Source organism: Anabrus simplex, chromosome 5, assembly GCF_040414725.1.
Source record: "Anabrus simplex isolate iqAnaSimp1 chromosome 5, ASM4041472v1, whole genome shotgun sequence".
In the NCBI taxonomy this organism is placed as follows: Eukaryota; Metazoa; Arthropoda; class Insecta; order Orthoptera; family Tettigoniidae; genus Anabrus; species Anabrus simplex.
Window position 1 is genome coordinate 314,129,708 of NC_090269.1, and position 21,308 is coordinate 314,151,015.

The 21,308-nt window shown below is 36.5% G+C and overlaps 1 protein-coding gene across 1 annotated transcript in view; it reads right to left on the reverse strand.

The window, feature by feature from the left end:
• Positions 1-11,042: 11,042 nt before the first annotated feature.
• Uev1A (Ubiquitin-conjugating enzyme variant 1A) overlaps positions 11,043-21,308 on the reverse strand; it is a 57,226-nt gene continuing 46,960 nt past the window's right edge. Inside the window, exon 4 of the mRNA XM_067147537.2 lies at positions 11,043-14,762. Within this exon, the coding sequence (XP_067003638.1) occupies positions 14,622-14,762 (141 nt within the window). The 3' untranslated portion in view covers positions 11,043-14,621. The remainder of the gene's footprint in view (positions 14,763-21,308) is intronic.

The window sequence follows — 21,308 nt, forward strand, 5'->3', positions numbered from 1 at the left end:
TTTATTCCTTTTAGGAACATGCGAAATGAGCATGATTTCATACTGAAACCCAAACGTTGTTGAACTAACTGGCCTATCTTTATGAGGAAGAAACTGCTGTGGAATTTCTCTTTTATTCTTTCCGAGAGTGCCTATACACGTTATTTTATCTTCTAAAAGATCAAGGACTAGGTCATAACTGGTATATCAGTTGTCGATTGTTAGATTACGATTTTTTCCTTTCATGTGATCTATTAGACGTTTCACTATAACATACGGTTTACTAGCTGATGACCCGTGCTTTGCTACGGAATTTTACATAGTATACAAAATTCTAGGTTAGGTAGCGTATGTGTTGTGAGCAAGATTGTATTAAATTGCATAGCTTTTAATGTTACCGTAGAAACGCGATGGAGAAGACACCAAATGTCTTTTCTCATATGAAGACTGAGTTAGGGAATGAAAATGAAAACCTGCAACCTGTTTTCCAGTCATTGACTGGGTCAGGGATGTATGAATGAAGCAGATATAGGCTGTTAGTACGATGGGGTCGCCACTCCCAAAGTGATTTATTAATGAATGATAGATGCTATGGAATTAGAATGGAGAGTGTTGCTGGAATGAAAGATGACAGGGAAAACCGGAGTACCCGGAGAAAAACCTGTCCCGCCTCCGCTTTGTCCAGCACAAATCTCACATGGTGTGACCGGGATTTGAACCACGGTATCCAGCGGTGAAAGGCCGACACACTGCCGTCTGAGCCACGGAGGCTCCTGAGTTAGGGAATATTCATTGTAATGGTAGGCCCACTTGCCTACCATCAGTCACAATCAGGTTGGGGAGTTTTCATTATAATGGTAGACATTCACTCTCCACCTGCCTTTTTACATCCTCAGAAAGACTGTCTTAGTAGTTTTCCCAACTGAAATGAACATACGTCATTACAGTGACATCAGTAGGAATGACATGGTAAATGCAATGCTTTCATATGAAATACTCAAATGAAAAACCACACATTTTCTCACTTTTAACTAAAAGGACTAAGCTGCCGATCTAACAGTCCAAAGTTCTAGAGCTGGAAAGATCAAACCTGCAGACAGCCGTGATCCGTGAACATTCTTAGTCTTTTTTCGGCAGGAAGTGGGTTGAATAGTGGAGAATCCCAGGACAAAAACTATGCCCTTTTACTAATCTGTTTCCTAGGAGTACGCGATGAGTCGGAAAAATCTTAATTCACTACACTGGCAGTGGTAAAATCTATCTGACTTGGAGGGAAATTTTTCCTCCACACCAGAGGAGAAAGCCCCTCTTCACTGCTAATTTGGAATAAAATGAATGTAGAATTTAATAAAAGTGGAAGAAGTTTTTTCTTAAGAAACAGCTCTTTTAAGGGTTGAATTTTGAGTTATTTAGGGAACTGTGGTGCTGTAATTTGGAATAGGCCTAAATTGTTATTCTAGAGTAGGCCATACTACTACTACTACTACTACTACTACTACTACTACTACTACTACTACTACTACTACTACTACTGAGCCTCTGCCTTAAGTATTGCACACTGATTCAATCAATACTGATCTGCATTTAGGGCAGTCGCCCAGGTGGCAGATTCCCTATCTGTTGCTTTCCTAGCCTTTTCCGAAATGATTTCAAAGAAATTGGAGATTTATTGAACATCTCCCTTGGTAAGTTATTCCAATCCCTAACTCCCCTTCCTATAAATGAATATTTGCCCCAGTTTGTCCTCTTGAATTCCAACTTTATCTTCATATTGTGATCTTTCCTACTTTTATAAACGCCATTCAAACCTATTCGTCTACTAATGTCATTCCACGCCATCTCTCCGCTGACAGCTCGGAACATAGCACTTAGTCGAGCAGCTCTTCTTCTTTCTCTCAATTCTTCCCAACCCAAACATTGCAACATTTTTGTAACACTACTCTTTTGTCGGAAATCACCCAGAACAAATCGAGCTGCTTTTCTTTGGATTTTTTTTCCAGTTCTTGAATCAGGTAATCTTGGTTAGGGTCCCATACACTGGAACCATACTCTAGTTGGGGTCTTACCAGAGACTTATATGCACTCTCCTTTACATCCTTACTACAACCCCTAAACACCCTCATAACCATGTGTAGAGATCGGTACCCTTTATTTACAATCCCATTTATGTGATTACCCCAGTGAAGATCTTTCCTTATATTAACACCTAGATACTTACAATGATTCCCAAAAGGAACTTTCACCCCATCACCCCAACTGCGCGTCAGAGTAGGAATCGAATAGCTGGAATACTATGATGAACAAGTGTGTTACCTAACAGCTGTATCAGAAAATATATGAACCAGAGGAATGGCATGCTAAAGAAGAAAGTTTTCTAACTTCCCAGCTATTTCCTGCCAATATTCACTCAGACTGTTATACTCAGTACGCAGCAGTAATCCCATCTATTGGAGTTGAAAGGCAGCATAAGAGACATACAACATCACAATAAACAATGGTCAATGTAGTGTTATTGTTGATCAATGTTATGCGCTTTCGATATTGTAGGCCTTCACATTTAGTTGTCTTCCGACCCTGAAATACCACTCATACACAGTCGGTACGGTAAACCTGAATAAAACATAAATGATCGGAAATTGTATTCTCTATAACTTTTGATAATGTAATACTATTCGAAAGGACCAATAGCATACTGTAGGTATTTAAAAATTATATTTTAGGTGCCTTTCTATCAACTACAATTTCATCCAGGGTGAAAAAATTTGTTTATAGCTTAGACTGTTGTTTCTTATTCACCAACTCTATTATACCGATTTTCATTAAATTCTGTTAACCCATTTTCTCGTGGTTCGGCGTTGATATGTACTTACCAACAAAATTACAAATTCATGAATACTTCTGTTATCAAAGCCGGTACAGTAACAATGTATAAGACATAAATGGTCAGAAATTTAATTCTATATAACTTTGGCTATGTGGTATTTATTGATACAACCAGTAATAATATAAATATTTGAGAATATTAGGCCTTCCCCTAAACTACCATTTCACTCAGTGTTAATAAAATGATTTATACCCTAGATCAGGGCTGTCCAACATTCGTTTCTACGCGAGCACATTCACATGATAACTAAGTGTACGATTCCACTAATTCGGCTACTGTTATCGGTATTGAGATATCATGCCTCGCTTTTGCAGATGACCTGGCCATACTTACAGATGATGTATTCACAGCCGTTAAACAAATTGAAACCCTTAGCGAATGTGCTGGAAAGGTTGGCCTACAAATTTCCTTTGAAAAGACCAAGTTCTTCTGCTCAAAACTTGACATCCAAACTTTGAACACGACACATGGGCAAATCAACCGAGTACCACACTTCAAGTACTTGGGAGAAATACTTGAACCAACGGGAGGCGAGAAGGTTGCCCAGAAAATTCGCCTACAAAAATTTCGGAAAGCCTACGGTAGGGTTCACAACATATACAATAAAAAGTGCTTGTCCCGCCTTGCAAAGATCAGACACTATAATACAGTAATAAAGCCCGAAGTATTATATGCCAGTGAGACCCTTACACTAAACGGGAAAGGTGACCTAGAAAATATTTTAAAAGAAGAAAGGAGAATCCTGAGGAAAATTCTCGGTCCCCGAAAAACAGAAGATGGATATAGACTGAGGTTACGCAGAGAGACAGAAGAGCATTCCAACATTGCAGCAGACATCCGCAAAAGACGTCTGAAATTCTATGGGCACGTCCACAGATTGCCGGCAAGTAGACTGACACACAAGATTCTCACCTACATAGAACATCTAAAAAATATTCCCTGGGTACTAGAAGTGAAGAAGGATCTGGAAAAAGCCCAGATAAACCCAAATGACACCGCGGACAGAAACCTTTATAGGAAAAAAATTAATGGATGGAAAGTGCAACCAGAGAACGAAGTGAAAAAGAAGACTGGAGCAAAGTGGACAGAAGAACGAAAAAGGATCCACGGAGAAAGGATGAGAGCTGTTTGGCAACTCAGAAAACAGAATCGTTAGAGCTTTGCGTGATCCATTGGGTCCATACGCACATAATAATAATAATAATAATAATAATAATGAATCTAGAATTAAAAATATGTATGAAAATATATTTACTCACATAATTAATGTGAAATCTGGCACTGCATGCTCGCTGCAAGTTGAGGAATGTCTGGTGTGTAACTGGAACAGGCTGCTCTTAACGCGTAATCCAGGTGAGAGTCTTTCAGGCAGGATCAGTATTTGTTTTTTATTATGTTCATAGTCGAAAACGCGACTTCACAAAAATAAGGTGAACCAAAACAAGATTGCATCTTCAGAGCAACACTGCGGGTAATAGGATATTTTTTACCGTCCACCAGAGTCCAGAAATTGCCACATGTTGCTTAGGAGAATTTCAAAGAAAGGTCTGACTGAAGGCTTAAAAATTCCATTTCTAATTTTTCAGGATTATAACTTTCGAATATTTCACACACCCTCCCTCCAAGCTCACAAACATCAACAGAAGCAAAGGGATTATTGACAAACGTGATCACTGGTTCAAGCATTGAAAACTGGCTAAATCTGCTACCATATTCGGACCCAAGAGTTTCAAGATGTTTAGCAAGAGATGAAAAATTACGCTTGCCGCCATTTACTGTATCTGCCATAGATTTCAAATTTGGAAAATGTGAAAGGGAATTTCTATTTAAATGGACAATCCATACCTTAATTTTCAAATGCATTGACAATACTTACCATACCTGAAATATTTTGATCTTTTCCATGCAGTTCGAAAATTAACTCATTTAATTTTGAGGTGATGTCTGCCAAGAATGCGAATTCGATTAGCCAAGATATATCATCAAGTTCGTGATATTTCCCAGGAGATGATTTCATAAAGTCTCGTATCTCATCCAACAGGCAGCAAAACCGTTCGAGTCTGCATGAAGGATGACGTCACCATACTCCGAATCTGACATACTTTAAATATTTCTGAACAATCGATGACGAGTAGATGACGATCTTATATAATTCACAACATGAGTTAAAATTTTCATGACATGATCGAACTTTAAAACCTTGCATAAAATCAGCTTCATGGTCCGTATCGCACTTCAATAGATTCACAATTAAGTATTTATTTATTTTCCACCTAGTCGATACAATGATTGCTTAAGGCAATTTTTAATGGTCAAAAGTGGTACATGTTTCGTATATTATCAACATCTTCAACCACATAACACTGTTTAGATGAAAAATATATAAAATTGACAAAGTAATGCTTTAGAGGAAGTGTCCTTAAAATTAACATAAGATTGACAAGATTAAAACAAACAAATAACCTGGCGCTAGCCCCCCATCCACAGTGAGAGGTTTGCAGAGGATTTCCCTTTGTCGCAACTACTTACATGTCGAATAGCTGTCTTTCTGAACCTTTCTTCTATCTCTTCACTAATTGCGGACACAAGTCAGTTAGGCCTAGATCACATTTATGGCTTACTCAAAGATCTTTGTGTATCTGGAGGTACAGATATAACAAATTTCCTGACTTTGAGGACGGTATTTTTAAGGGAAAAGTAAGAATATTTATTGAAATGCAAAAGTATTGTTTTCAAATATTAAGTAAAATTTAATTTAGAAATTAATTGCGAAGGGCGCCATAAAAAGGCACCTCGGGCGCCATGGCGCCGCGTTGGACAGGGCTGCCCTAGATTGTAGTGGCTCATTCTCTGACTATGCATACCAATTTTCATTGAGATAGGACCACTAATAACATAAGAATTAAATCTTTGGCTTTCCCTTAAACTACCATTTCACTCAGTTATTTATAGCCTAGATTGTAGCGACTTATTCCCCAACTTTGCATGCCGATTTTCATTAAATTCTCACTAGCCATTTTCTAGTGATGCGTGTACATATATACAGACAGAAATTACGAAAAAGTAAAAAATGCATTTCCTTGTTACTGTGGACATAACCGATACAGAAATACCATTCTTTTCAAATTCTGAGTAATGTACAGGCTAAACTCTTATTTTATATATATAGATTAGAGAGTTCATAGGGGCCAGGAGGTTGCTTGCCACAGTATAACTCCATGGATGAAGTATAAAAAGTTTTGGCATCATTCAGGTCGTAGAATTTTAACCCATACTTTGCTGGCTTATTTGGCATAAACTGTATAAATGCACATCTGCCTCAGAAAGGCACTAGCTTCTTATCTATTGTTACAAATTTACTTGGTGTGTAGCTCTTTTTATAGTTCACTACAAAGGAATCCAACAATGTGCGAACTGCTGCTAGTTTATCTATTCGCAGACGATCATTACGAGTAGTTTTGTCATCAAAACGAAGACTCCGTAACAAAAATTGAAACCTCTTTGATGACATGCAGGCTCTTGCTATTCCCATTCCAGTTCCATCTTTTGCCCAGATTTCTTCCACAGATGTGTACTGTTCACCTTTCAAACCAGTGAGGAACAATAAACCAATCAAAGCAATTATTTCTTCATGGCATTTAGGTTTAGCATCATGCTCACGGCTGTAAGTCACTTCTTCGCAATGCCTTGCAATATAAATGTTAGAAAAAGAAACTATTTCATCAATCATTTCAGAATCAATTATGTGTAAGAAAGCATCCATTTCACATGACCCTGTTTTCGCATCTCCTTTTGGACAAGGGAATATTTATCACATTTTTTGATTTAATCTTAGAGGTAGTCCTTGAAACGCTAGTGGTGCACCACAGTTTTGTCTTTCCCAAAGAAAAAAATCCCTCTTTAGTTCGTCGTGTTCATAGCTATCAACTATGCCTACATCACCTTGTTCACACTCACTGTCATGATCAGTGTCTGAATAATTTACCACTTCATCTTCACCATCAGAAAAATCACAAACTTCAGCTCCCTCAGATCCTTCCTCCTCATCACTTAATTCCTGTAACAGCATTTGTATGTCTTCATCCTTCACAAACTTCGCCCTACAATAAAAATAGTTACTTTGTTTCCTCTATAGTCTACATTTTAAAATAATGAAACTCCAAGAATGTTTAAGGTACAATTTTACTTACATTTCCGGGCGCGTGGTGAAGAAAGTTCACCAAATGACGGTACGTGCGAGTCAAGGTTGAATTGCGCGACACGTACAACTTCCTGAACAGATACCACTACACTGAGAGTATCGATAAGACTTCGCCGGAAGGTACTAGCAGCGCGACGGCTGTAGTGCTTAGGAACTAAAAATTACAGATGAAATATGCAGGTTGGTGAACGAAATTCACCAGCGCGCCCGGTTTAGGGTTAACAATTTGTGGGTTAGCTCCCTCTTGCATTCTCGCACACAATTGTAATTGTTAGATTTTCAATCGTCTTTTCTTTGTGTTGCCAAGTTCCGTGATTTTTCCTTCCCTCGCAGATTTGAAAACATCCACCCACAGACTTTTTTCTGAAAGAAATACTGCTATACACAACCTCCACGAGAACATCTCAAAAGTATACATGTATACTCCCTGGTACATAACTCTATACACTAAGGGTTACAACCTTACTCTTTTCCCCTTTTAATACTGAAGGTAGTGATTTATAGTTATTTTCAAACTGTTGGGTTCGATTCAGTGTTGTTAACCATACAGTTTAGGGATCCTACTTACTGATACATCTTAAGTTACTGTTAATCTGGCACGTTGGCACTATACAGTCATGATTTATTTCATGAATTGTGAGAATTACATATTGCCACTGCAGGTATAATTAAAGCATATTTTCTTTTTCTGTAGGATTGTAAATCTGCTTTGGTAATACCAGGTAAGTAGAATTGCAGCATATTCAAATAATGCATTTAATAATGTAGTTGGTATGAAATTATGAACACAGTGTTTTATTAATTACGGTCTTATTTTGTCCAATACTTATGTATAGAATTCCATTAGGATGTCTAAGAAGCATGAAAAATTTGCAAGTCTCCGAAAAGGAAAGCAACATTACCTCCTCTATAAAGATCAGTTCATTTCGAATGGAAGGAAATTTCGTTATCAACCTAACTTAACCTTGTCTTGTCACGACTTTGGTACGGTTTGCAGACATGGCCTTTGTGTATTCTTATTGACTTACAACATATGTACATGTAATATATTTGCTTGTGTGTATTATTACTGTGGTTTCTCTTCAGTACGACAAATAGCAAATTTCAAGAAGGGAGCTGAATTATTTACACGAAGCAAGTTATAGTAATGTGTATATCAAAATAAAGGCAGAAATATGTAACATTAAATTGAGTGGGGTGTGTGTGTGTGTGTGTGTGTGTGTGTGTGTGAGAGAGAGAGAGAGAGAGAGTGTGTGTGTGTGTGTGTGTGTGTGTGTGTGTGTGTACTTCCCTAATTCCTCATTAAGCTTGAAAACAGACATATCTCAATTGATCATTTATTATCATTTAACTTGGGTAAGGGAACCTCCATTATTGATACATTGAAGTTAGTTTGTTGATGGTTATGCCTTGTGATTTCAATATGTAACTAGTCAAGTTGTCAGCAATGATGAGCCATTAAAAAAAAAAGACAATAGGGCAGCGATATTTGCTATTCAGTGTATTGCATCACGTGACTAGTACTATAACGGTATCATGAAAGGGGCCCAATGAAGTGTGCACATTCATACTGGACTATCACATCAAGAAGACTAAACCCAGGCATGAAGAAACTTCCTTGTACTCGGATGGATGCCCAGGCCAAAATATGAACCATTCATTTATCCATCTCTCTATGGGTTTGGTCAAAGATAAACAATTCAAGGATACCTGCACGTTGCAATAGGGATTTTAGTGTTTGCAAGAAACAAATTAAGCACAACAGAATCTACTCTACAAATGAATATTTTACAATCATTGCTAATGTTACAATAAAAATTGTGGAAGGAACTGACACCACCAATGCGGATGTACGGTGGTCTAAACGTTACGGGAAAACAACACAGAGGTGAATCAATAGGGAAGAAAATTCCTAAAATTTTAAAGGTGGCGTCTGCTCCTGCACTATCTTCTGAATTCCAGTATTCTGCAGATCACATCCTGGCAGAGTGGTTGCTCGGCCCTTCACTGGGAGCCTAGTCCGTAACATATTTCAATTCTCAGCCAAGCAAGGGTACACTTACGTATCAGGTGAGGAAGGAGGAGCAGCAATCAAATCAATAAAACAGGATCTCAAGGTCTTATGTCATGCTTTCTGAAGTGAGTAAAGCCTTCTTGGATGAATGGCCATGTCAGTGAAAACTCATTTATTTTTACAATATGTTTTATGATGCATCAACACATAGGTCTTATGGTAATGGCGAGATAGGAAAGGGCTAGGAGTGGAAAGGAAGCAATCGTGGCCTTAATTAAGGTACAGTCTCAGCATTTGCCAGGTGTAAAAATGGGAAACCACTGCAAAACCATCTTCAGGGCTATTGACAATGGGATTCAAATCCACTATCTCCTGAATGCAAGCTAACAGCTACGTTACAAAAACACATTACATGTCTCCTTTAACAGTAGGACTTATCTTACTATAGTTTTGGGTTTTACTGTTCAATATCTGTGACTTCAGTGCAGTTGTTTTATTAATTGTGGGGTCATAGAAAAATACCAAATTAAAAAAATAAACAACTTCTTTGAAAATAAGTTATTCCATGCATGTTTACTTTTCATACTTCAATATACATTTATCATTTTGGAATAAAGGTTATAAACCAAGTGAATGTTTTTCTTGCTTACAGGTTCTGTTTGTTCCATGTTGAAAAGAACCAAGTCCAGTTATGTATTTTGTCAGTAAAAGTGTTAGGTAACACACAAAACAACACTATTTTGGCTTGATTATAATTGCATATATATGAACTTGAAAGCAATGGGAATATGGGAATGATATGGTGATGACTTTCATTGGCATTGGAAAGACATATGACAATGTCCCAGGACTACAGTTTGGGACAGTTTGGCGCAGAAAGGAACTGGACAGGGACTGCGTGCAAAAATAAGTTGGCAGGACAAGTTGGTTCAAAATCACTAGTGGGCTGACACAGAGAAATGAACATATTTACAGATTATATTGTGATTTGGGGAGAAAAGGACATGAATGTTCAAGAACAGTTGGATGTGGTAAATGGGAAGATCAAAGAACGTGGACTGAAAATAAGTGTAGACAAAAGTAAAACTCTTGTTATGACTACAGGGGAGAAAGAAGGGAAAGGTCAGATTAGACTTGCAGACAAGCCCCTGGAAGTAGTGGAGACCTTCAAATATCAGGGGAGTGAATTAATGGAGAAAGCTTGACTGGATGCTGAAATCAGTAAGAGGATTCAAGCTGGAAGCGGTTTCTGTCATAGTGTAAGAAACGTTGTAGGACAAAGATGTGCCAATGGAAGCAAAGGAAACTATGTACAAGATGTATTACGTACCCATAACAACTTACGGAGCAGAAACGTGGACAATGACAAAGAAGAATGAGTCGAAAACAGGCAGCCGAAATGAAGTTCTTGAGGAGTATCATACAGAAGAGTAGAAGAGACAAAATAATGAGAAAATCCAGGAAGAAATTGGAGTGGAAAAAAGGAATGATAGAATATAGAAGAGCCGATTAAGATGGTTTGGGCACATAAAGCGAATGAGTGATGAAAGAATGCCAAAAAAGGGGGATGCAAATGCAAGGAAGGAGAGGCTGCGGACGACCACAATCGAGATGGAAGGACACAGTGTTGGACGAGTAGTGATAGACTGAAGAAAGTGGAGAGGAACCATATTTGCCCCTACCTGACTACAGCTGGATAATGGGAAATGATGATGTATATGCACTTAACATGTACAAACAATTATGGTTCATATTACATTACAAGAGTGTTAAAGGTTTTTTTTTTTCATATTTATCTCTAAACTTTAAAAACTGGACTTAGTGTCATTCAACAATGAGAGATTCATTTATAATGAATCCCACTGTCAAATATTGTATATGGCTTGTGTATTTATCAGTGCTCGATTAAGGTAAAAGCATAGAGAAGAATGCTGTAAGGAAATAATAAAGCAGGCCAATGGAACTACCTTTATTGAAAAATTTATTCTTATAGGCATATGATCGTAATAACAGAAACTGTGCACATTGAAATTTAGGGTTCCTATTGAATAAATGAAATTTCCTTGTTTTATATTCAGTTCATGAACTTTTAAAAATACCACCAAAATCTATAATTTTACACCGAAGTACAAAGCCGTAAGTTTTGCTTAACCACCTTAAAAGGACATTATTTCTGCCTAGGCTTGCACTCATTCTAGTAAAAGAAAATACCTGCCAACATGCAAGAATTACTTTACACTAGACTAGACCACCAAATTCATAAGTCTTTTCAGTTTTCAAACCATTCATGAACTCAGGAGAGCCAAAATGGTCTATCTTGATTGATATAATAGAGGCCAGTGCAAAATAAAGACTTGCAAGATGTCACAATCAGCACCTTGGAAAATAATTCCACACTCCACTTAATGGTGTACCTTTTAATATAGCAGAGAAAAATAAGAACAATGACTCGTGGGGTGGCAAAATCATCTGATAATATATGAACTTGGTCTATTACTTCAGAATCTCTATGGGTATAATGAAGCAGATTTGTATGTGCAATTACCAAGGGAGAGTTGATAATATAATAAGCATAATATCCAATGTGATACCTGAAGTACAGTAGGTGAAAATTTTGTTAGGAACATATTACATGAATTTTTTCTAAAACTTTCTTAGACTACCAGTAAGCAAATTCTATGAATTTTCTGTTTATACTGAAAATAATTTGCATTGATTTCATGGTCACCTGAAAGAAATAGTAATAACATACCAATATTTTTTACAATGGAAAATATCTTAATAGTTAAGTTTCTTTTCTTCATGGACAACAGAACCTGACAGAGTGGAACTGACCAAAAAAGACACTATTTTTTATTAAAATTGTGTAGTCATCAACTGTAGACCCTTTTAAATCTCTAAAGTAAGAATCATGAATACTCAGACTGGTCAAAATCAAGAAAATATGCCTAAATCTTTCCCTATTTCTGTATTCTTTAATCTGGAGCAGTATCTCCCCCCTGCCCCCCAGATTTTTAAAGATGCTGTTTTCAAGCTTTAATCAACACAAACAGGATATTAGACTGAGAAGGTTGCAGTGCTATCTTTACGAGAATAATTGCCACTTATGTATCTTAGTAAATTACGATGTTATGCCACAAACGACATTACAAATTGCACAAGCCAAAAAATGAGAAAGTTTTAAATACTTTCTTTGTAATGTATCAACTGTATTCAGAGAAAATAACAAGAAATTGTTTAATTCAGAATATATTATTGTTAAACCTAAAGTGGGGGAAATCTGAAGCAACTGAAATAGTGATATAAACTAAAAATTATTGTAAATATATAAAAGCAAAACAAAAGGCAAGGTCATTTTAATAAATAGTATGCTGGGAATTAGGACTCTGCCATCACATTCACTTTCTAAATTCTCAATTGTTCACTAATTCTCTCACTGATTTTTGCCATAGCACTGATTCGAAATTTAATGTAAAATGCAGAAAACCAAGAAAACAGCTAAGAAGAGTGTGCATTGAAGAGTTTCAAAAAACTGTCAACCGAACTGAACTATAATCCCTGAATACATGGCAGGATTCAAGCTTATTTCTTTTAACCCCACTTGTTTGGAAAGAGAATGCATGACATACAGTGTATACACAACACCAAATATGAAGTCATTATAATCAACAGAATCAGGTGACTAAGCCGTGATATGGTACCCTACTGTCTCATTAGAAAAGATACAGGAGAAAGAAGTAAACTGGCATATTGCAAAGACAAGTTAGACGATGTACTTTTTAATGTGCACAGTCACATCTTGACAGCTGATTTGTCCACAGCAATTCACAAAGTATCATTACAATGAACGTGGCATAACAGATCTTCAGCCGAGTAAAATTTCTAATCCCATCTCATATCATTACTGTAACTTCTGCCTTTGAATTTCCAATGCACAGTTACTAACTCTACTATTCTGCCATTAAAAAAATGGCAAACACTCCAGTTGGATTTTATTACTTCTGTTTTTAGCACCAAAAATTACAGCAAGACAATCCCCAATTCCCAGAATTGAAACAGCATATGAATATCTGTACACGTACAATATCATAACCTTGGACTTTCCAAACATTCTTGATCTCTTGGCATATCCATAACCTGAAGGCTTATGACCTTGTAGTTTGATATTAAAATAACAAAACTTGAGACATACAGCCCAGCAGTATGTGCAGCATCAAGTATTCCAAGTCTTTCAATCACTGGCAACACAGTATTCTAACTCCCTATTCTATCCTATTTGCCAAAAATATATAGATGGTGAGTGAAATACAAAAAGAAAAAAAAATCTTCATAATTATGTACGGAATATCTATATTTACAGTCTTAAATAATTCACTGAAGTAACTTTAATAAAATCAGTTCTCGTAAAATACTAAATTAATGGTTTATGAATTAACACTGGACCATATTAGTTCCATAAAGCAAAACATACTAAAAACTGAAAGAAATGAACACAAATTAAAGCTATCAATCATAAAATTACATCTGATTACACTGTCAATTAACAAATCTTAAGCTTGGTCCCTGTTACAACATAGGCAAACAGGATTTCACCAACATACAACTATTATACCCACAGCTGACAAAATTATCCAATGCACATGTTCACATAAAGAGATTATGTTATGTAAATTAATTATTAAACACTAAGCATTTTCCTGAATACTGTATTGTCTCCTAGGCCTGATTTTTATAAGACCTAGAATTACAAAAGCTCACCTTCCACAATTGTTTACATTGAATTCAAGGGATGTTTTCTAAAATTTGTTCACTAATGTGATCAAATGTACAGCCTACAAACAGGTACAAATAATATTTGATAACGCAAAGACAGAAGTCGACCAATCTTGGGTTAAAGCAGCTACAAATGTCATATAAAAATTGCCTGCACCTGCAGTTAAGTTTCACAGTGATAGAAAAGAATTCTTTCAGCATACAGCTATAGGGATGCAAAATGGAAGGATTACATTTAAGAAGCCAAATACATTGTTATCCACACTTTCTGAGCAACTATCAAAGAAAAAATTCAATACAACCGAATCAATATACATATCAAGTGAAAAAATTCTCCATTACCAATTCTGGATTTACACAGCTAAAACAGACATGAGTAAATTGTTATACCACAAATGAAAATACAGATACAGAACATACACGAACAACATTGTTAACAGTCGAATCAGCACAATGAGAATTATTAGGCTTGCACTTGAATAGCCAACTAACACTATCTTGGGAATCCCCATGACATTTTTAATTAAGAAAGACTGCGATCATAAAATTATCTCTGAATACAGATGAATGCGTCAAGTGCAATGCTAGACTGGAGCTATTTAAGGGAACATTTCTCTTTGTTTGGCTGTTATTAGATACATATTTCTGTTTACATAATTCAATACATCACTGTTTTAGAGACCGAAGTGAATATTCTGATTTTTCAGTATTCTTTCCTTCTCTCAATAAAGAGAGCCACACACTTCCTTTTAAGGTGCAGTGCTATATTGCTAAAAGGAACTGCCCTCAGGCGGCTGAGTAAGTTTCATATTTTCTTTCAATGTCATAATCCTCCGCAATTCCTGAAGAACAGTCTTAATAGTATAGTCTCGTTGCCATCTTGCTAAAACTGGTACGGCTCTACTGTCCACCTGAGAATTTAAAAAAATTGAAGTAGCATCAATATATAACAATACTTCATTTGTTCAAAAACTTGAATGCACACTATATGAATCAGTTGTTTTTGAAAGGGCATAAGTTTAAAAGGTCAACTGCTTGGAAATGCCAAAAAATAACTTAATAAATCTTCCCCATCATCACTGATGAAAACGAAGTCTGTAAACTTTCTCCTGCCACAAATTTGGCGAGTTTACACAATGAAAGTTTGATAATAGAAGCATATAAACATTTTTGAAGAATATTTTTCTTTAAAAATATTGAAATGATATATTTATTACCTTTCGCTTATTTTCATGTCTTTGGCAAGTTTTATGTAACCAAGTAACATCAACAACGCAGTTTAATAACAGAAGCATATAAACACTTTTTACTTACGTCTGTTCATAAATAAAGTTTAAGTTTATCATTGCTAAAATCCATACTTCTACACATTCAGTAAATTAACACCGTTTCCCTCCATATTACAAAAGATCCAATTGCAAAATGGAAAACTGAAGAACGCAGATCTAATCTTCCCAACAATGAGTACATAAATGCCGTAAGTGTGCTGACCAAGTTGTTACATATAAATGGAAAAAAAGAGACGGATGGTTTCATACACTTCTAAGCATCAGACTTACATCCTTTCACAACTAAAAGATACATCTACCCACAAAGAATCGTTTAACACCATAAACTCGTTTTTGCCAAAAACTGACATGCCCTTTCCATAAATAACCGGTTCATATATCAAACATATGGAAACAACTAATGAATAGGGTCACAAATTCTCTGTTTCTCAAAACAATAATGCTTGGTAATTATTTATTCGTGTCAGAGGTACCAATATATAAAAGAAATCAATTCAAATTCAATTCAAAAATTAAATAATAAAAATATGAAGTATGTTAATCACTCAAAAGGAAAGACATATGAACAAATTAATTGTAAAAAATAAAAAAAGGAGAAAGGAATTATTACATGAAAATATCTACACTATATATACATTATTTACACAAGTTATGACCAGTATTTGGCTACATTGATGGCATTGTTTCCAGCCAGTGCCAATTCCAACCCTGTACAACATGAATCTGGGCATAGACGACAGTGCAAGAGGTGCATAGAAGTCTGTTCCTCTCCACATTCGCATAATGAGTCCCCATCATGCACTATGCCCCATTTCACAAGATTGTCCTTAGATCTTGCAACGCCGGTCCACAGTCTGTTTAACGACTTCCATATACACCATCCCTCCTCGTGACCAGGTGGCAGCTTTTCTTCAATTTCAATACGTTCCGGATGATCTGGGTACCTTTGTTTCCATAGCTTAACCCTGGCCTTTTTTGGGTTAGAATCAAGTGGAGCAGAGGACTGTACAAAACTCTTCCAGGATTTCAGTCGAGCTGGTGGTGGCTGATGTTCATGAAGGGGATGGGCTGAGATGCTGCAAACCTTTTGTCTCTCGATATTAGCGGCCACCTCACGTCTAATATCAGGTGGGGCTATACCTGCAAGTGAATACAACTACTGTGTGGGTGTTGGTTTTAAACAGCCTGTAATTAGCCTGCAGGTTTCATTCAAGGCAATGTCGACTTTCTTTGTGTGAGCTGATTTATACCACACAGGACTAGCATATGCAGCAGCAGAGTAGCAGAGTGCTAGGGCAGTTGTCCTTACTGTCTGGGGATGGGCACCCCATCCAGAACCAGTTACCTTACGCAATAGGCAGTTTCGTGATGAAACTTTTGAACTGAGTTTGGTGCAGTGTGTGGTGAAGGTCAGCGAATGATCCAGGGTAACACCAAGGTAAACTGGAGTATTGCTATGTTCCAGCTCCATTCCTTTCCAATTCACACGCAGCTTCCGCAGGGCTTCTTTGTTTGTTAAATGAAAGGCGCACACATTAGTTTTCGATGGGTTTGGCTTGAGGCGATTTTCCTCATAATAATCTGAAAGCATCTTCAAAGCAGCAGTAAGGTTTTGTTCCACTTGCTCAAAGTTTTTACTCTGAGTTGCCAGGGCCAGGTCACCTGCGTACAGAAAGCTCCTTGTGCGAGGTCGAAGAGGTTGGTCGTTGGTATATATGTTAAATAGCATTGGTGCTAGGACACTGCCTTGTGGGAGACCGTTCTTCTGTATTCTCCATCTACTCCGCTGTCCTTGAAATTCAACGAAGAAACGTCGGTTCTGCAACAGCGTGGCAATAATTGTTGTGAGCCTGAAATCCATAGTAAGATGGTAAAACTTCCTTAGAACTATCTGGTGTTGTACAGTATCATATGCTGAAGAGAGATCAACAAAAGCCACTCCAGTAATATCACCACGTTGAAATCCATCTTCTATGTGCTGTGTCAGATTAAGGATCTGTGTACAGCAGTTCCTTCCTGGTCTAAATCCAGCCTGCTCCGGGATTAGAAAAGGTTCGACCACTGGTGTTATACGGTTCAGAAGTATTCTTTCAAAAATTTTATATAGATGGCACAGGAGTGATATTGGTCTGAAATTCTTCGGATCTGTAAGCTGCTTACCAGGTTTCAGAATTGCAACCACCTTAGTCTTCCTCCAGATTTTAGGGATTTGACATCGTTCCAGACAGTTAATGAAAAGCTGTAGGATCCATTGTTTGGTAGCATTCCCAAAGTGTTGTATCTGCTCCATACGCATGTCATCTAGACCGGCTGCCTTGCCAGTTTTGCTCATTTTTATGGAGTTTTCCAGCTCATTCATAGTGAAGGGATTGGACAAACTGGATGTTTCTTGTTCGATATTTTGGTGGTCTTGTTTGCTTATCTGTTTTGCCATTTATTAGGAGCTGATGAGCTATCTGGTTAGAAGTAATGTTGCTATGTAGAGGACTTTTCGTGGGGTCATTGTTCAGAAGTTTAAGTAGCTTCTCTGCTGTTTCTTGCCATATCTACTGTAGTTCTTGCATCAATGCTTGGTAATTCAACACAGGTATATCCAAGTTGAACCTGGTTGCATGAATAATGTAATTGCAAGAACATTTGCTAATAGCAGTAATATGACTTTTCAAGTTACCTAAAAGAGACAAATGCTAATCTAATGAGCACCAAAAGAAAGACAGAACCCTTTTGTATTAACATCACCAATCAGTTATCACAATGAAGTGATAAGAGACAACCAGAAAATTACCTGCAAGAAAAGGTCTAACATCACCAAAGCAATTTTTATTGTTTATTCTATCAAACTGAATGGGATTTCTGCAGCAACAAAAACATACGTACACACATACATCATTATAGACTGTTATGCATTTCAGTGTTCAGTCTGCAAGCCTCTGTGAATATAACTAATGCCATCACAATCCTACTTGTAACTAGCTCCATGGCCTCGTTTAGTTCTACACCTCTTACCTTTAAATCATTAGAAACAGAGTCAAACCATTGTCACTTCGACTCCCTCTACTTCTATTACCCATTATGACCAAGACCACTACTTGTTGTAATCACAAAGACGCACACAAAATGCTGTCACTCACGTACATGGATTTTATTTGCAATAATTTACAGGTTATACATTAACCACACAAATCAACAAAGCACCATTTTTAACAACTGCCTATCACGAAGCACATGGAGATTGCAACCTTGAAACAGTTGACTGCTGGCTGCTTACATTAGGATGACTGCCTAAATACAACACGTGTTCACATAAACAACTCCAGCTAACCAATAACTACTCTCCACCATCAAGACCGCTTCCTTTTATGTTGCCTGGCCAGGCTTCTAGAAGGATATGTCACAACATATCTTCTAGTAAATTCTAGAGTGCTTAATACATAGTTACAACTGGAAGGAAGGTTCTCCATAGTTCTCGTCCTACCTAGTGTTATTCTGGATATTACAATGTGCTGCACAATACTGTAGTAAATTACACATCACATACACAGGTAATAATAAATTATATACTATTAATTACAGGTTCTTACATTAGCTGAACTCATATACAGCACGTTTCATGACATAACCTCACAAAGAACATGATCGTATTCTCTGTACATATAACTAAACTACTAAATGGATGTAAACACTTCATAGCCATACCTCACAAGTCTTAATAATAATAATAATAATAATAATAATAATAATAATATAAATAATAATAATAATAATAATAATAATAATAATAATAATAATAATAATAATAATAATTCAAGCTCGATACTTGCATTATTTACCCAAGGGTTAAAGAATATTGTTTTCAAGTCATATCAGTCTATTACACTTGCGTCACACTCTCCTAGGTAACAAATCCTCATTCATTTGCCTCACATGACCCCATCACCAAAGACGGTTTATATGTACAGCTTCATCAGCCTTTTTCTCCTCATTCCAAAGACCGTCCTACTTCCATGTAAGTAAAAAAGAAAAGTAATCAGTATGAAACGTACACATTCTGGAAGTGAAAGTTTTAGGATTGCAAATATCTACAAGAAATTTAAGTTAAAAACAGCTTTTAGAACTTAAATACGGTTTAGAATTAAATATCCACAAAAATACTGAAATGTTTATGGCATGGAGGGAAAAAAAAAAAAAAAAAAAAAGAACTTGGTAAGATTTTGAATGAAACCGCTATTATTAACATATTGTTTTCAACCTTGTGATAATGTCATGTGCTAATAGCATACTCCTGCTCGAAGCTGAATGTCTGTTTAGTACCTTACCAACAGCTTAGACGACATGTCCAAGTCTAGAATAACATTCTTAGAGTCTGTTATTTGTTTCTCTTACTTATTTTACAGTTTATTTCACCCAGGCTGCATTTTATTGCAACAACACACCTATGATGTAGATTAACATTTTTTAAAATTGTTTTTTCTTTTTTGTCACTGACGATGGACCTTAAGAGTTTGAAAACAGATTCTAAACCAAATATTGTGTGCTGATATGACTTAAATTTTAATAATAATAATAATAATAATAATAATAATAATAATAATAATAATAATAATAATAATAATAATAATAATAATAATAATAAATTTGACTTGCATCGTACCGACACAGGTAGGTCTGTCACAACCATGGGTCATAACTAGGGAACAGATTTTTATGTTATTACATTCTTTTTTTGCGTAAGTTTTAGCGCAAGTTACAAAGTTCATTAATCCTATCGTGCATCTCCAAGTGTAAAAACTTAATCTTATTTCATTTCATAACACATTTTCACATTTTATAAATGTAAATACATATTTTAAGAAAATCTATAATAAGCACACAAATCGGCAATGTTTGTTAATCAATAAAATTTAAAATGCTTCTGTGTTATAAAATAGTGCTCAGATTACGGTATTGCTTTTAATAGTGCCTTTATCATGTATCTGAATGTTTTGGCTATTTATAGACTTCCCTCCAGAAGTTATAAAACTTGCTGGTCACTGGCTAAATCGTTACATTTAGACAGCGATCACATTTGCTGCACAAGATGTTTCCTTGCACGATGTCTTTCCAACTCGCTTTTACGAGTCAGTACGCTCGGGTTTTGTTTATAGAATATCAGCGAAAAGCAATCACGGAGAGATAAGGTGACTTAATACCGTTACGACGGGAGACTGGGAAGAATATTGCCCCACCATTAGATAGTGGGATTTCATCACTCCTCAAATTAAAGTTAGCTGTTTGGGTCCATATAACATTCCCGTGGTCGTGTGATTTTGTATGGATTTCTAAAATATATTTCCTTCAGTGTCCACTGCTATTCTTTTTATTGAAACAGTGATTCACCATAAATGTGTGTGCTGTATCCTGCAAAATAATGCCAAAAGAGAAGCCGAGTACAAGGTCGCGACTTCAACAATATGTAGTGGAATTTAAAAGCATTTTCACTACCGATGGAAAAGTATTATTTTGCTAACCATGTGGTAAAACAGTAAGAGCAGATCAACGCTCTCAAGTAACCCAGCATTTGTCTGGAAATAAGCAATAATAGCTGAATCAGCTACTTCAAATGCAGGCCCATCTAAATATTCCCAGTATTATTTAGATGTGTGCAGAGCATTTGTTTGCGCCAACATTCCTCTTCGCAAAATAAATAATCCGGGTCTGAAAAATTTCCTAACAAAGTACATTAATTTTGAGCCAACAGACGAATCCACGTTAAGGAAAAACTATCTCCCAAAATGTTACGAAGAAACTTTACAGAGAATTCGGGCAGCATGTGATAGCGAAAAACTGTGGGTGAGCTATGACAAAACCTCTGATTCAAGTGGCAGAAAAGTAGGAAATGTTGTAGTTGGTGTGTTGAAGAATGACAAAACTGCTTGTGAACATTCTTATTTGCTAGCATGTAAAGAAATGCTTGCTGCAAATCATGTCACTGTAGCTAGGTTATTCAATGAAGCCATGCACTTTCTTTGGCCAAAAGGTATAAAATACAACCATGTACTACTTTTTCTTACTGATAGTGCAGCTTAGATGAAAAAGGCAGCCGAAGATCTTTCTGTGAGCTTTCCGAAAATGATACACGTAACTTGCACTGTTCATGCTCTACAAAGGTTATGTGAAACTGTGCAGGCT